Source organism: Nerophis ophidion, linkage group LG18 (genome assembly GCF_033978795.1).
Source record: "Nerophis ophidion isolate RoL-2023_Sa linkage group LG18, RoL_Noph_v1.0, whole genome shotgun sequence".
NCBI classification, from domain to species: Eukaryota; Metazoa; Chordata; class Actinopteri; order Syngnathiformes; family Syngnathidae; genus Nerophis; species Nerophis ophidion.
This window is the reverse complement of record NC_084628.1, coordinates 13,584,187-13,602,070: the sequence shown is the minus strand read 5'-3', so window position 1 is coordinate 13,602,070 and position 17,884 is coordinate 13,584,187. Positions and strand designations below refer to the sequence as shown.

General features: G+C 39.3%; 3 protein-coding genes across 3 annotated transcripts; all 3 read right to left on the bottom strand.

Moving 5' to 3' along the window:
- Positions 1-2,466: 2,466 nt before the first annotated feature.
- snrpd2 (small nuclear ribonucleoprotein D2 polypeptide) lies at positions 2,467-6,364 on the bottom strand. The gene is made up of 3 exons (XM_061878775.1): positions 6,228-6,364; positions 2,883-3,062; positions 2,467-2,804 (listed from the first exon to the last, which is right to left on the bottom strand). Coding segments are annotated over exons 1-3 (357 nt in total). The 5' UTR covers positions 6,230-6,364; the 3' UTR covers positions 2,467-2,629.
- A 2,998-nt stretch (positions 6,365-9,362) lies between these two features.
- Positions 9,363-11,037, bottom strand: LOC133537604 (forkhead box protein G1-like). The gene has a single exon (XM_061878772.1). It carries the CDS (start codon positions 10,938-10,940, stop codon positions 10,110-10,112), a length of 831 nt encoding a protein of 276 aa, XP_061734756.1. The 5' UTR covers positions 10,941-11,037; the 3' UTR covers positions 9,363-10,109.
- Positions 11,038-11,186: 149 nt separating this feature from the next.
- Positions 11,187-16,532, bottom strand: polr2i (RNA polymerase II subunit I). The gene is made up of 6 exons (XM_061878774.1): positions 16,345-16,532; positions 16,129-16,183; positions 13,571-13,644; positions 12,378-12,452; positions 11,454-11,505; positions 11,187-11,379 (listed from the first exon to the last, which is right to left on the bottom strand). The coding sequence occupies exons 1-6, from the start codon at positions 16,404-16,406 to the stop codon at positions 11,317-11,319; spliced, it is 381 nt and encodes a 126-aa protein (XP_061734758.1). The 5' UTR covers positions 16,407-16,532; the 3' UTR covers positions 11,187-11,316.
- Between the last annotated feature and the right edge of the window lie 1,352 nt (positions 16,533-17,884).

Sequence of the window (17,884 nt, the reverse complement as noted above, 5' to 3'; positions counted from 1 at the left end):
TTCAATTTTAAAGTTACAGAAGGGTTAAATCGGGGGCCCGAAACATGCGGCCCCTGGGACAATTACCACCCTTTGGCCCATATTTTGTGGCTCTCTGATTAAGTATATAATTACATACCATACTACCATGAATTGATTAACATGGACTTAAACAAGTTGAAAAACTTATTCGGGTGTTACCATTTAGTGGTCAATTGTATGGAATATGTACTGCACTGTGCAATCTATTAATAAAAGTTTCAGTCAATCAATCAAACAGCACAACATACACACATTGAGCAATACAAGGAATAACAGTCTCAAAATATATAATTTTCACATTCGATTTTACATTTGTAAAGACTTAAGGCAAACCACAGTTTAGGGTCACTATTATAATTGTTGGTAGACGAGGTTTTCCTCATTTAGTCACGTGGTTTAAAACGTGATTGTGAAGTGAATACTTTGTACCGGGACCCACAAAATAAAGTAGACGATTGAATTTTGTCAGTTACAGGAGCGCTCTGCTGTGTTTAGGACCCTCTGTAGAAAAGCTAGTAAAAAATCATCTTTATATCATGATTTTGAGAATATGCAGCAAAAATGTGAGACCCTCACAAGTTTCTTTTTTTTAAACTGAACTCACGAAAAAACAAGAACCTAAAACCGCACCATGAGGGACACTATAGTAACATAACTAAAGATTTCAAGCAAATGACTAACTGCATCTGAATTAAACACGATAAAAAAAACACTTCAGTAACATAAAACACATTATGAGTAAAAAGGAGAGGATTTAAAGGGGTGCATTGAGGAGCTCAAAGTCACAAGTTTGAACCCCCAGTGTTCAGTTTGCTAGCAAGGTTGCATGTCAATGCAGGGATATGCCAATGTGCTTAGAGTGGTCCAAGTTCTGCTATACAATATGAACACTCTTGTTTAAGGAACTTACTGTAACTTACTTCCAAATTTTTTTACTGAACTCAGGGGGCCTTTATGGTGTCATTCCCAAACTGGATTTTCACCCCGGGCCCCCTGTTGAATAGAATTGGTAGACAATGGATGGATATGAAAAAAGCTAACAATTTCATTTATGTGACTATTTGACACCAACCTCTCAATTCTACATGCATTATAATTATTCAATAACAGTATGACTTCAAACGAGTCCAAAGCAAGACACTTGTGTAATACCACAACAGGCCGCTAGATGTCAATATTACATAATTACAGTTTAATAGTACTGCGCTGGCAACACATTCAAGATAAACTCAACAAAAACATATTTTAGTGGTGATCAGTATTTTACTAACCTGTAAGTAGCAAACTGTATTTAGATTAAAATGTTTTAAAAATATACAAATGATTACTGTTTACTAACTTGCTAAGAAAAAAAAACTTTTGATATTTTTTTTCCAGTGGATCTTCAGTATGTGAGTGTCAGGGAGAAAAGCTCTGGCTCACTTGAAGAACTAGTTTTGAGCGCCACTGATGGGTATGCGTGTACCATACAGTCCTACACCCTGAATATGTATTAAAGCAATGCATCTTTTTCAGAATTGTGTTCATGGTAGCTCCTGTAGTGTTCTTAAAAGTTGTGACAAGACCTTCTGGGACCACACAATCTTAAGTATCACATATTGAAGATCAACCTGTTCTATTTGCTCAGATTTCAGGTTGTTTACTTGAAATTTGCAATGCCGCTGAAAATGTATGCATTTGACCATTCTGTATTGGACATTAAAGCATTCTTGTGTTTATTATTTATCATCTACTCACTTTTCTGGGTTTGTATGTTTACACATCCTCTTCCTGGTGGCGTTTGACACCCAGGCCGTGGTCCTGCTTGGAAACAAACTGGATCCGTTAACGGCGACCATCACTGTCCCTACGGGGTGTCCTGTTGCTTCATTGATGCCTGACTTGATTGCTATCATAATCACACTTCCCCCTTTGCTCTTATTTCTGACCTACTAAATAAAACATTCCTGCTCATGGATAAATCACCACAAAATCCGTGGAACTACTTTGAGGGGCCTTTTAGTTAAAATGACAAGAGAAATAATTACTCCTACTGTATTATATGATTAGATTTCACAAATGCTTAACTTGATGGCATTAATAAAAAGCGACCATTATTTTTGTACCTTTCATTGGTGGTAAATAAGTTGTTTAAATGTACGCATGAATGTGAACAGATAGCTGTTTTCGTAATGTCGTATTACAGAATGTTCGGTCACAGGAAGGCAAGCTTTGCATGTTCAGCCATTAAATAGTGAACTAAGGGCTGCGTTTGATGGCGATAAATGGTGTGAAGTGACAGTCAGCACATCTGCTCTCATAAATAATGCAGACAGTCTTCAAATGGCGGTTTGTCGCGTATTGACAGTTGCTGAAATCAAGCCTGACATATAAGAGGCCGCAAGGGGAAGAGAAGGGCGACAGTGGGGAGCTACTCTTGCATACAGGCACGGTGACAATTGGATATACCAATCATTTGTTTTTTATTAAAATGAAAAACACAGAAGGCGGCCGTCGGCAAATGAAAGTATTGTTTCCTTAGGGAAACAGAACAACACTAACTAAAGCAAAATGTTTTCATAAAGGAAAAAAAAAGGGACCGACCCTGTGACTCAAGCTACTGGACAGTTCATTTTCCTGTGATTAGAGGATTTCGCAGCACGACAATGACCGAATCGCCCCTGAGAAACATTTTAGAGATGTAGCGATCCTTATTCACAGGCTTGGACTTTTTCTTTCCTTTGCCACTCTTTGGAACCTCCGTCCACATCTCCTTCACATTCTCCAGGACCATGTTACAGTGCCTGGAACAATAACAGACCACATATAGTTATAGAAAATGTCTTATAACCGGGCAGCCACAATTTGTTTTTCAGGGGTACCTGTCAAAAGCCTTGACTCTCCCAAGCAGCTTCTTATTGTTGCGGCAGTTGATGAGGACTTGTGTGTTGTTCTTGACGGACTGGGTGAGCACAGACAGGGGGCCTGTGTTGAATTCCTCCTCTTCACGTTTCTGGAGCTCCTCCGGAGTCATTTCGGACTTGGGTTTGGTTAACAGACTCCTACAAATATAAAACCACAAAGTGTGTCAATACATACACTATGTGCATACAAAACACTGCACATCTTACAACTGATGTATCATTAGGTGTCTTAAACTTATTTGAGGTAGGGCTGGGCGATATATCGATATAAACGATATATCTCAGGTTTATCTGTGTGCGATATAGAAAATGACTATATAGTAATATTCGGTTATATGTTCTCACACAGTTGCTTTTAGCTGCGGGCATTACATTACTGGCATTTCTCACTCCTCAAAGAGACGGAAAACAAGCCCGCCTTCTTACATACGTCACATACTGTTGCGCGTCTTGCGTCATACGCTCTCGCCGACCGAAAAGGTAGCAGCATGGCTAACGTTAGCTGAGGGCATTAAAATACAGGCGTTTTTCACTCCTCAACTCTCCTTCTCACAGAGACGGACAACAAGCCCGCCTTCTAACACATGCCACATACTCTCGCGTGTGTGGCGTCATACGCTCTCGCCGGCCGGAGGTAGCAGCATGGCTAACGTTAGCTGAGGCAGGTCGTACAAGCAGAGTGGAGCGGAGCTTGTGACATTACAAGTAGGGCTGGGCGATATTGGCTTTTATTAATATCGCAATATTTTTATGCCATATTGCGATATACATTACGATATTTTGCCTTGGCCTTGAATGTACACTTGATGCATATAATCACAGCAGTATGATAATTCTATGTGTCTACATTAAAACATTCTTCTTCATACTGCATTAATATATGCCACTTTTAAAGTTTCATGCAGGGAGGGAAATCACAATTAAGTAAATTGACCAAAACTGTATTTATTAAATACTTTTCATTCTCTCACGGGTGACTTTTTAAATGAAAGAACAAATTAATAGTGTTGCTACCTTTGTAGTAACACTTCTGCTGCATAATTTGCATATTGCAGTTGTCTGCTGAATATCTTCCCACTTGAAGCCAAACCACCAGATGATGGATCCCCTGCTCTTTATTTTGGGCATTTATTGTTCTTCCTCAATTTGTGATCAGTCTCGCACCATCTCTCTCTTGTATTGTCACAAGCTCCGCTCGATCTGCCTCAGCTAACGTTAGCCATGCTGCCACCTCTCTGGTCGGCGAGAGCGTATGACGCTAGATGCGCGAGAGTATGTGACGTATGTAAGAAGACGGGCTTGTTTTCAGTCTCTGTGAGAAGGAGACACAAGAAGGAGTGAGAAACGCTTGTTGTGTAATGCCCGCAGCTAAAAGCAACTGCGTGAGTACATATAATTTAATATTACGATACAGTCATTTTCTATATCGCACAGAGACAAACCTGCGATATATCGTTCATATCGATATGTCGCCCAGCCCTAATTACAAGAGAGAGATGGTGAGAAACTGATCACAAATGGAGGAAGAACAATAAATGCCCAAAATAAAGAGCAGGGGATCCATCATCTGGCGGTGGTTTGAATTTAAGTGGGAAGATATTCAGCAGACAACAGCAATATGCAAATTATGCAGCAGAAATGTTACTACAAAAACGTAGCAACACTATTAATTTGTTCCCTCATTTAAAAAGTCACCCGTGATAGAATGAAGAGTATTTAATAAAAACAGTTTTGGTCAATTGACTTAGTTTTGATTTACCTCTCTGCATGAAAGTTTAAAATAGTAAATGGGTTGTACTTGTATAGCGCTTTTCTACCTTCAAGGTACTCAAAGCACTTTGACACTACTACCACATTCACCCATTCACACACTGATGGAGGGAGCTGCCATGCAAGGCGCTAACCAGTACCCATCAGGAGCAAGGGTGAAGTGTCTTGCTAAGGACAAAACGGACGTGACGAGGCTGGTACTAGGTGGGGATTGAACCAGGGACCCACGGGTTGCACACGGCCACTCTCCTAACCGCGCCACGCTGTTAGTAGCATATATATATATATATATATATAAATATGTATATACGCACACATACATACGGTGGGGCAAAAAAGTATTTAGTCAGCCACCGATTGTGCAAGTTCTCTCACTTTAAATGATGACAGAGGTCTGTAGTTTTCATCATAGGTACACTTCAACTGTGAAAGACAGACAGAATGTGAAAAAAAAAATCCAGGAATTCACATTTTAGGAATTTTAAATAATTTATTTGTAAATGATGGTGGAAAATAAGTATTTCATCAGTTGATGGAAGGAGGTTTTGGCTCAAAATCTCAAGGTACATGGCCCCATTCATTCTTTCCTTAACACGGATCAATCGTCCTGTCCCCCTTAGCAGAAAAACAGCCCCAAAGCATGATGTTTCCACCCCCATGCTTCACAGTAGGTGTGGTGTTCTTGAGATGCAACTCAGTATTCTTCTTCCTCCAAACACGACGAGTTGAGTTTATTCCAAAATGGATACATAGATGATACAGCAGAGAATTGGGAGAATGTCATGTGGTCAGATGAAACCAAAATATAACTTTTTTGTATAAATATATATACTACTTATATATATATATATATATATATATAAGTACCGTATATTAATGCAATATGAAGAAGAATGTTTTAAAGTAGACACATAGAATCATCATAATGCGGTGATTATATGCATCAAGTGTTCATTCAAGGCCAAGGCAAAATATCGTAATATATATCGTATATCGCAATATGGCATAAAAATATCGCGATATTATAAAAGCCAATATCACCTAGCCCTAATTTGAGGTATGGCGAGGCAATGTAAAGCACAGTGATACAATGCACTAATGTAGCCACCCTCTTTAATCAATGATTCACTATCATTCTATAAAGTTAATTCGTGATTCCTTAAACGCCCTGATTTCTTCTAGAATGTTCGGAAGAGTGACTAGTAGAATAGCATTTGGATTTATGTAAAAATCACAACGTGCACCAACATTTTGTCGCCAGAGTTAACGTGCTTCGGACTTTTAACCGGTTGTACTGCCAGAAGTAAGAACGTTGCTTAAAAATGTAAACATGTAATTTAAAAAACACATTGTAGATATGTTAACATGCGAATGAATTGCATACAAAGGAAGTGCTAGCTGCGGCTAACTAGCCCTGATGAATTGTTAGCGAGCGAGCATTGCTAATTTCCACGTTACGAAAAGCAGAACGCCGCGTAGTACATAATTAAAATGTGATACAGGTTTAGTTATTGTATTTCCAAAGACACTCACATGGTTGCTGATAATGATTTTGTCCACACAGTCTCCCTCACGACGCCTCCGTATTATCAACGATTTCTACGAGCGTGGAGACAGGACACTCGACTACTTCCGGGATTTGAGCGCCTCATTTTGAACAGCTTCCGGGTTATTACCTACGTCATTACGGACGTTCCACGATTCAGTGTTTTTCAATCACTGTGCCGCGGCACACCAGAGATTTTCTAATTCCACCTATTTGGGTTAAAAATATTTTTTGCAAACCAGTAATTATAGTCTGCAAATCAATCAATCAATGTTTATTTATATAGCCCTAAATCACAAGTGTCTCAAAGGGCTGCACAAACCACTACAACATCCTCGGAAGAACCCACGTAAGGGCAAAGAAAACTCACACCCTGTGGGCAAGGAGAACTCACACCCAGTGGGATGTCGGTGACAATGATGACTATGAGAACCTTGGAGAGCCCCCCCCCCTCTAGGGGACCGAAAGCAATGGATGTCGAGCGGGTCTAACATGATACTGTGAAAGTTCAATCCATAGTGGTACCAACGCAGCTGCAAGAGTTCAGTTCAAAGCGTGTTGTTGTTGAGTGTGGGTACTGTCTGGAGCTCGGCAGGGTAACCATGTAATACTCTTCCATATCAGTAAGTGGCAGCAGGTAGCTAATTGCTTTGTAGATGTCGGTAACAGCGGGAGGCAGTATGCAGGTAAAAAGGTATCTAATGGTTTAACCAAAAAGAAACAAAAAGGTGAGTGCCCCTAAGAAAAGTAATTGAATATGCAGAACGAAACTAAAAATGAACTGGCTGCAAAGTAAGCAAAAACAGAATGCTGGACGACAGCAAAGACTTACTGTGGAGCAAAGACGGCGTCCACAAAATACATCCGAACATGACATGACAATCAACAATGTTCCCACAAAGAAGGAAACAAACAACTAAAATCTTCTTGATTGCTAAAACAAAATAGATGCGGGAAATATCGCTCAAAGGGAAGAGTTGAAACTGCTACAGGAAAATACCAAAAAAAGATAAAAAGCCATTAAATTAGGAGCGCAAGACAAGAACTAAAACTCTACATAGAAAAAACAGCGATAAACTCCAAATAAGTCAGAGGGTGATGTGACAGGTGGTGACAGTACACCTACTTTGAGACAAGAGCTATATTGATGCATGCCTGGTTATGGTTTAAAGTCATATCCAACAATTGCGATAACGACTTTTTACTGTCAACTGAGTTTCGTTTTTTGGTGGTGTGCCTCTGGATTTTTTCAACGCAAAAAATGTGCCTCGGCTCAAAAAAGGTAGAAAAACACTGCACTATGTATACTGTTTTTGTAAATTGATTATTATTTCTCAACTGTTTGTAAATGTTGAAATATATGAATAAAGGTTAAAAAATAATAAAAAAGGTCATGTAAAAAAATAAAGATGTGCTATTTGCAATTACACTGTATGAAAAAAATTGAAAAGGAATTTACATGGGGATAGGTTGTTTGGCAACACTAAAGTGGCCCTAATGTGTGAATGTGAGTGTGAATGTTGTCCGTCTATCTGTGTTGGCCCTGCGATGAGGTCGCGACTTGTCCAGGGTGTACGCCGCCTTCCGCTCGAATGCAGCTGAGATAGGCTCCAGCGACCCCCCGCGATCCCGAAACGGTACAAGCGGTAGAATTGGATGGATGGATGAATTTTACCTTTGCAACCTCATTATACTATTGCAGTGGTCTTTAACCTGGGTTTGATCGAACCCTAGGGGTTCGGTGAGTCGACCTCAGGGGTTCGGCCGAGGTCAAAACACACCCGACTCTTTGTGTAAATACAAACTTCTCCCTGTTGGCATATTACGGGTACGGCAACAGCTGATTGATTTGCAGGTGTGTATAATTTGTTGTGATTTCATGCACTGTCTTAGTTTTGTTGTTTCAACAAGGTGATGTTCATACACGGTTCATTTTGTGCACCAGTAAAAAAAATATGCTAACACTTTAGTATAGGGAACTTATTCACCATTAATTAATTGCTTATTAACATGCAAATTAGTAACATATTGGGTCTTAACTAGTCATTAGGTACTAATTAATGCCTTATTCGGGATGGCCTTATTATAACCCTAACCCTAACCAAATAACTCTAAATTAAGTCTTTTTTACTTAGAATATGTTCTCCTAGTGTCCAAAAAACTGTAAATTAAGTCTTTGTTACTTAGAATATGTTCCCCATACAACAGTGTTACCAAAAACATACAACTTTGTCTTGAATTTGAAAAAAAAAAACATTTTATTTTTCACTAAAGGGTTCAGTGAATGCGCATTTGAAACTGGTGGGGTTCGGTACCTCCAACAAGGTTAAGAACCACTGTACTATTGGCTAAGTTTTATATTCATAAATGTAAGTTTCTCAATTCCCGACCTGTTTTTTGTGCCTTTAAAAAAAGAATTAGAACTCGACGTTAAAACACTCTCTACCTCTAACCAAAAAGCTGTGAAACTGATGCTGTGTTCCAAATTTAAGTTATTTACTGAAATTGAGTGAGCATATGGCTTTGCACTTTTATTATATATATATATATATATATATATATATATATATATATATATCATTCTATTTTAGTTACTTTGAATTTACAACCTCCTGGTGCTGTTTTGTACGGTTTTTGTACTTACTTTGATTATTTCTCAACTGTTTGTAAATGTTAAAATTTATACATAAAGATTCATAAAAATAAACAAAAACAAGCAGTTTTGTCTATGTTTTTTTCCTCTGGGGGGCTTTAGAGCGCAATTTTGATTTTTGGGGTTTGTTTTTTTATTAGATGGCAATGTTCGCCAAAATTTGGTGAGTTTTGAGGATGTTAAGGGGGTCAAATTACAGCTCGAAGAGTCGGAATAATAAAGAATAATAATAAAACATTAGAAATACAATAGGGTCCTCTGTCCCAAAGGGACATTCGGTCCCTAAAAACACACCAAAAAATTGTCATGTAAAAATAATACATTTGTTATTACTATGACTTACGTTTTCAGAGTGTGTCTATAGACTACCAAATAATCATCAACTATTTGACGTTAAAATATGAGATAATATATAAGTTTGAGGGGATCCAACAACCGTAAACAGGAACATCAACAGTATCAACAAATATCGGCTTAAAAGTAATTTATTCGGTAAAAGTTGCATGTTTCAAATTATTTTTACTACAAACTACTGTGATACAAGTGTCTCATGCAGGTTTAAGCACAATTTGATTCCAGCAACATCGAATACATCTTGCTAACGTATGAATTAATATATTCAATGACATAAAATTTATTTTCATGAATACACAATACCAATAGTCTTATGGTGGGAATACAGTTCAGTAGCATATAATGTCAACATTATGTTTTTATGGAGCACCACAATCTAATAAATAAGTCAACTTCTCAGTGAGAAAGTTCACAACACATAATGGTAAAAAAGAAGTCACAGCATGAGAACTATTATGACATAATTAAGTTTGAGTTAAAACAAAGTTGTTTTTTGCAACATAAAAGCCATTTACCAATACAGCAGAAAAGCAATTTGACCTTTTCGGGTTGTATTTCAAACACAAAATGTCCTCAAAACAGAAGCAATTTTCTTTCGCCTATGATTTTTTTCCAAGTAAAAGGTTCAACTACTGTATTGACACGAGCAGCTTTAACGTTATATTAAACCTTTGGTATTGCTTACATGCATGTACTTCAGATGATGCACAATATATGTTGAATGGAATACAAATAGAACCTTATAAATGAAAATAAGGAACAACTATTAGGATAACAGTATGCTTAATAAGTTCAATTGAGTAACGTCACATGATTACTTTCAGCTTTTTTTAAATGCTATATTTTCAATCATATTTCATTATTAAATAGAACATGCATGGGAGACCGGGTGGCGGTACTTCTGGAAGTCACCCCAGCATACCCCCAGGTCCATTGTGCACCCAATGTGGCATGGATTGCATGGTATTTGCTGCGGGCAGAAGTATCTGGCATGTCCCTCTGAGACTACGCCGAGAGGACAACGATCCTGCAGAGACCAGGCGCATGCTGCAGGGTAGGATGTGGAGAAGGACGCACCGCCCGGTCCGCTATCAGACATCCCCTGGTGCAGGAGCGGCGTGGCGTGGCTGGAGAAGCCGGGATTCAAGTAATTGGTGCGTACTTGTGGCGTCTGCAGCGGTACCGGCCAGTAAAAGGAGGCACTGGTGGACATCACACGGACTTCTGCTCCTTTGGATGAAAACTTGTCACTGGCGCTCCTGCACCGGAGCTTCCCCGAGACACCCCCAATGAAGAGGTCCTTACTGCAGGAGTCCAACATCCAGTAGCTGCCTTTACCCGGGTCGTCGTAATGGCGAGGTACTTTGACAAAACACTTGTTAAGACTCAAGTTGTGCCTTATGGAGTTCTGCCATCCTTGTCTGTTGTTCCTATAGAAAGGGAAGTTCTGCATGATAAACTCATAGATGGCGCTCAGAGGGAGTCGACCCTCAGGACTCTGGCGGATGGCCATCATGATGAGAGCGTTGTAACTAAAAGGAGGCTTCTCTCCCTTTTCTTTCTTTGTCGTCGTCTTCTCGTGAGGAAAACATGTTTTGCTTCTCTGCTCCTCCTGGTTATCGTTCCACAAGAGGCTGCTGATGCTGAATGAAGACTTGTGGCAAAAACTATGTGCTACCTTGTAGGTCTGCATCCTTATGAGGAGAAAAATGATCCAGTGGCTCCGAGAGGGCGTGTGGTGAGGACCGAGTGTTGAACCGGAGTACGTGAGGAGCCCAAGGGAGCCTCTTTTTAATGCGCATGATCCCAGCTGCACGCTTATTGCCTGCTGGCTTTCTAAATCACTTGTTGCTCAAGATGCTCACTGAGAATGGCAAATTAACATGTCTTATCCGGTCATAAATGACATACGCACTAACTTAATAACTTAAACACTTGATGGGAAACAACTGATTATTTTAATAACAATAAAAAACATGGAAATGACTGATGCTTAAAAAATACTATTAATAACATTATTTTCAAAAAAGTAAAAAAATACAGGACCTCCTGATGGCTGAAAACCAGCTTTATTCGGTCCATCTATGTCCGCAGTGAGGGGCTGTGCAGACGTAGTACAATCTCATAGCATCCTGTGTTGGAAGGAACACATTGATACATACATTGTATGTTTGTAAAATTTGGCAAATAGTGTCAGCATTATTACCTCAGCCTTCATACTGTGGGACTGGAAAAATACTGCCTCCTTGTGGCCACATCTAGGGAGAGAAAATTGTTATTTAGTGTACTTGTTAACACATCTCCTTTCACATGTTTTCTATTTATTTTAAATATAATGTTCATTAGTTTGAATGCATTCAGAAAAATGCTGTAAATATGTCAATCAACAAGTCAGTAAGACTCTCTGTCCAAGCTGTACAGACACAGACTGCAACAGAAGATCCGGACGGCAGAAAAGATCGTGTCGACATTTCCGCCATCCAGGACCAATACCCATGCAGGGTGAGGAAACACACATGTCGCCTCTGTGCAGACCTCTCTGACCCAAGTCACAACTGTTCAAACTCCTCCTCTCCAGGAGGCATGACAATAACAGTATGCCAAAACAACCCGTCATAAGAACTGTTTTTCTGCCCCAAACTGTCATTCTGATAAACGCTAAACAGTCCCAAGGTGTCGGAATTATTGCTGTGAAAAAAACATTGAACTGATTTGTCACTGGGAACGTACAAACTCATGTTCACTCCATCATCCTTTTGGTCTATGCACCACGGCACTATTATCTTATTAGCCTTGCATATATTGGCTAATAAGTACTTGTTTATATTTTAGTCATTTGCTAATATTTATTGTTTGGATTGCACAAAAAGAACACAGCTTACAAAGACAAATCCTTTGTGTGTTGAACATACCTGGCAAATAAAGCTGATTCTGATTCTAAAGGGCAGAATGATGGAGTTTTTGATAAAAATATGTCTTACGACAACATGAAATGTAGATATTTTTAAGACAATTATTCCTAGTCTAAGGGCACTAGTGGTTAAATGCCAGGGATGAAGAAACATTGCTGAATAAAGCTGAGTAGTTGGGATTTAAGGGGATTGGCAAGAGAAAAAAAAAAAAGACTTACTTGGGACAGGGATGGTCTTCTGTCCTTGGCAAAGTTGGATCCTGAGATACATCTGCGATGATTTGGGTCAACTCACTGCACGTAGATATATGACGGCAAATAGTTAATAAGTTAAAATGGTTTGATGATACAAAATACACAGGCGTGGTCAAAAGTTTACATACACTTGTAAAGAACATAATGACATGGACTTGTTTCTTCAGCATTGTCCACACGTTTAAGTCAGGACTTTGGGAAGGCCATTCTAAAACCTTAATTCTAGTATAATTTAGCCATTCCTTTCCCACTTCTGACGTGTATTTTGGGTCATTGTCCTGTTGGAACACCCAACTGCAGCCAAGACCCAACCTTCTGGCTGATGATTTTAGGTTGTCCTGAAGAATTTGGAGGTAATCTTCCTTTGTCATTGTCCCATTTACTCTCTGTAAAGCACCCGTTCCATTGGCAGTAAAACAGGCCCACAGTATAATACTACCACCACCATGCTTGACGGTAGGGATGGTGTTCCTGGGATTAAAGGCGCCACATTTTCTCCTCCAAATATATTGCTGGGTATTGTGGCCAATCAGCTCAATTTTTGTTTCATCTGACATCATATGGACAAAGACAAGACCTTCTGGAGGAAAATTCTGTGGTCGGAAGAAACAATAATTGAGCTGTTTGGCCACAATACCCAGCAATATGTTTGGAGGAGTAAAGGTGAGGCCTTTAATCCCAGGAACAACACTCCTACTGTCAAGCATGGCGGTGGAAATTTTATGCTTAGGGCCTGTTTTGCTGCCAAATGTAGCTGAACTGCACAAATTTTGTCAAGAGGAGTGGTCAAAAATTCCACCAGAAGCTAGCCAGAAGCTTGTGGATGGCTACCAAAAGCGCCTTATTGCATTGAAACTTGCCAAGGGACATGTAACCAAATATTTACATTGCTGTATGTATACTTTGGACCCAGGAGTTTTGGTCACATTTGTAGTAGACCCATAATGAATTCATAAAAGAACCAAACTTCATGATTTTTTTTTGTGACCATCAAGTATGTGCTCCAATCACTACCAAAAAAAAAGAGTTGTATACATTTTTGGAAACTCAAAACAGCCATGACATTATGTTCTTTACAAGTATATGTAAACTTTTGACCACAACTTTGGCTAACAGAGCAAACCCAGTGAGTGGATTCGCTTAAAATGCATACTTACTCAACCTCATGGGTAATCTTGTTGACATAAATACAGCTGTTGTCTGCCTCTTGCTGGTAGTCACAATTCCTGCACTATGTGGTGAGATAAAAAAAAAAAAAACGTAAAAAAAAATGCACCCACGTTATTACTGATATGCATTATTGACAGGTCATTTAATTAATTAAAAAATAGCCCAGATTCAAACACTGCACATTTTTCTGTATTTTGAAGCCAGTGCATATTCCATCGCGACCCCTACTCGGGCTGGGCGACATATCGAATGTACTTGATATATCGCGGGTTTGTCTCTGTGCGATATAGAAAATTACTAAATCGTGATATTTCAGTATACGTTCTCACGCAGTTGCTTTTTGGTGTGGGCTTTTATCACACTTTCTTGTCTCTCCTTCTCACAGAGACATAAAACAAGCGCACTTTGTGACATATGTCACATATTGTCGCGTATGCAACGTCACACGCCCTCGCAGAACAGAGAGGTAGCGGCATGGGTAAAGTTAGCTGTGATGCAAGCGGAGTGGTGAGAGTGGTAATACGAGAGAAAGAAAAGGTTTTCAATCTGGTAACAAATGAAGGAAGAATTAATTGCCAAAAAAAACAGCCAAACCATGTCTGGCGGTGGCTTGGCTTCAAGCGGGAAGGTGTTGAACAAGTATGCGGCAAAAGCATCGCTACAAAAAGTAGCAGCACTGCTAATTTGTAGCATCACTTGAAAAGTCACCCGCAAGAGAATGAAGAGTGCTTGAAACGCAGCATGTCAACATCTCTGTAAGGTGCCAAACCAACAAAATGCCGAAGCAACCATTTCCACATGAAAACCATATGAAAAAAATATATCACAACAGAAGTAGATAACATCCGCAGGAACCTACCACACAGCGAAGGACATACACTATTTGATTTCCTATTATGCAGTTCGTTTTTATTTGACAGTTATTGAAACATCTTGTGTGACATCATGCACAAAAGTGCACTTCATTTGATTTAAACTATTGTAGTGGCGTTCTGTACAAAAAGTGCACTTTAGTTCAGTGTTGTTTTGATATGTCATCTTAGTGACATAATGCACAAAAGTGGATTAATAGCTTGTTTCTTTCTGCACTTTCTGTTTTGGAAATGACATGAATATTTGTGCCTCTGCTTAAAGGCCTACTGAAATGAGATTTTCTTATTCTAACGGGGATAGCAGGTCCATTCTATGTGTCATACTTGATCATTTCGCGATATTGCCATATTTATCCTGAAAGGATTTAGTAGAGAACATCGATGATAAAGTTCGCAGCTTTTGGTCGCTAATAAAAAAGCCTTGCCTGTACCAGAAGTAGCAGACGATGTGCGCGTGACGTCACGGGTTGTAGAGCTCCTCACATACTCACATTGTTTACAATCATAGCCAGCAGCAGCTAGAGCTATTCGGACCGAGAAAGCGAAAATTTCCCCATTAATTTGAGCAAGGATGAAAGATTCGTGGATGAGGAACATGAGAGTGAAAGACTAGGAGAAAAAAAAAAAAAGGCGATTGCAGTGGGAGCGATTCAGATGTTATTAGACACATTTACTAGGATAATTCTGGAAAATCCCTTACCTGCCTATTGTGTTGCTAGTGTTTTAGTGAGATTAAATAGTACCTGAAAGTCGGAGGGGTGTGGCTACGGGTGTGTTGACGCTAGTCTCTGAGGGAAGTCACGGCAGCAGGACGGAAGCTCTGCTAATGTCTCTGGTAAGAGACGACTTATTATCACAATTTTCTCACCGAAAATTGCCGGTTGACATGTAGTTGGGATCAATGTTCGCTTGACCGCTCTGATCCATAGTAAAGCTTCACCTTCGGGAATTTTAAACAAGGAAACACCGGCTGTGTTTGTGTGGCTAAAGGCTAAAAGCTTCCCACCTCCATCTTTCTACTTTGAATTCTCCATTGTTAATTGAACAAATTGCAAAAGATTCAGTAACACAGATGTCCAGAATACTGTGTAATAATGCGATTAAAGCCGACTACTTATAGCTTGGATCGGGCTGGAAAATAATGTTCGCTACAACCCGAGACGTCAAACGCACGCGTCATCACACCGCGACGTTTTCAACACGACACATCGCGGGAAACTTAAAATGGCAATTTAGTAAACTAAAAAGGCCGTATTGGCATGTGTTGCAATGTTAATATTTCATCGTTGATTTACAAACTATCAGACTGCGTGGTCTGTAGTAGTGGGTTTCAGTAGGCCTTTAATAACTGTTTAATAAATTCCGTTTTGGTAAATTGACTTAGTTGTGGTTTCCCTCTCTGCATGAATGTTTAAAATGAGCATATATTAATGCAGTATGAACAAGAATGTTTTAATGTAGACACATAGAATCGTTACACTGGTGTGATTATATACATCAAGTGTTAATTCAAGGCTAAGGCAAAATATCGAGATATATATTGTGTATCGTGACATGGCCTAAAAATATGGAGATATGAATAAAAGGCCATAACGCCCAGCCCTACTGTCTTTCAATATTAGAACAATGACGTCATCAGAACATGACATGCCTGTGGCGTCACACAAACTTACCGCATACAGCAAGATACGATTCTCCTTGTCTTCTTTTGGATACAGCATGTTGTTACTGAAAGATAAAGCGTCTCTATTAACATAATTCCCCAGTTTAGCGTAAAATGTATGACTTTAGAATAGCGTGCCACTTTAAACTAGCAGTGGCGCTTCCACTAGCTGGCTAAGGCAGTTAGCTAGTTTTAATTCAACCAAGGGCACTTGCCACAAACCTACCATTCTTGACAAAACCGGATCCCCACAAACCCTGGCTCATATGTCCCGGTTTCCAAATCCATTAGAATGGTTTTAATTATTACTAAATAATAAAATGATACCAAAAAACAATTTACACTGCACGTTCAGCAGTGAACTCCGAAGACGCCACAACGCGTTTGAAAACAGACAGTGTGCGCATGCGTGTACTTTGATCGTGTCCTTTGATTTTTAAACAGCGTCTCACAGTGGTGGGAAGAATAACTGCAACATAAGTTGTTTTATTTTTTCTATTATTAAGCAAGTCAGCAGAAAAAGTACAACTTTTGCAACTATCACAAAAATGACTATTTAAACTATAGAATCATAGCATCATCTTAAGAATTAAGATGATGTACAACACTTAAAACCTTTAGCATATCATTATGTGGAATTAAATTATGGAATGGATTAAGTAAAGAAGTTAAACATTGTAATGATATGATCCATTTTAAGAGGCTGTTCAAATTAATAGTGCTTACAAAGTACAAAGAAGAAGAATTATGAGAAACACTTTCAACCTTATTGAAAATAAGATATTCTTCATCTCAGTATGTTAATAATGACTGAATTAATTAATTACATATTACAAAACTGTTGTATTACTAATTCTTGGATGTCATTTTACTATTTTACTATAAAAAAGGTCAGTAAATGAATGTATATATTTGTAAATGCTCTGACGTGGGAAAGGGGCTTCTTCCTACTCCTTTTCGGACATGTGACGTGAAATGATATGAAATTGTCTGATGTATTAAGTTGTAAGTATGTTCATGTTCGAAATAAACTAAGAAAGAAAGAAGAAAGAAAGAATGGAATAAACTTCGATGTGCAATTATGTTCAATGGGGTCCGGGCCGATCCGGTGGCCATGTACTGCTTGCCTGTGTATCGGCTGGGGACATCTCTGCGCTGCTGAGGTTTCCTGCTGGCTCCGCTGTGAGCGGCACTCTCGCTGCTGTGTTGGATCCGCTTTGGACTGGACTCTCGCGACTGTGTTGGATCCAATATGGATTGAACTTTCCCAGTATTATGTTAGAACCGCTCGACATCCATTGCTTTCGTCCTCTCCAAGGTTCTCATAGTCATCATTGTCACCGACGTCCCACTGGGTGTGAGTTTTCCTTGCCCTTATGTGGGCCTACCGAGGATGTGATAGTGGTTTGTGTTGTGGTTTGTGCAGCCCTTTGAGACACTAGTAATTTAGGGCTATATAAGTAAACATTGATTGATTGATTGATTGAATTGTAATGCATTTGCCACAAGAGGTCGTTTTGTGTCATATTCACAGAATCGCACACCCTCAGGCCTTGAAAATAATTTTTTTTATGGGTACATATTTATTCACATGGAAAAAAATAAGGGTGCATTGACTGACTGAAACAACAATAACAGCCTCAAGTCTTTTTGACTACAATGCCACACTCTTGGCACACCTATATTTTGGCAGTTTCGCCTCCTCTTTGCCCATTCCTATGCATCCATCCATCTATTTTCTACCGCTTGTCCCATTCGGGGTCGCT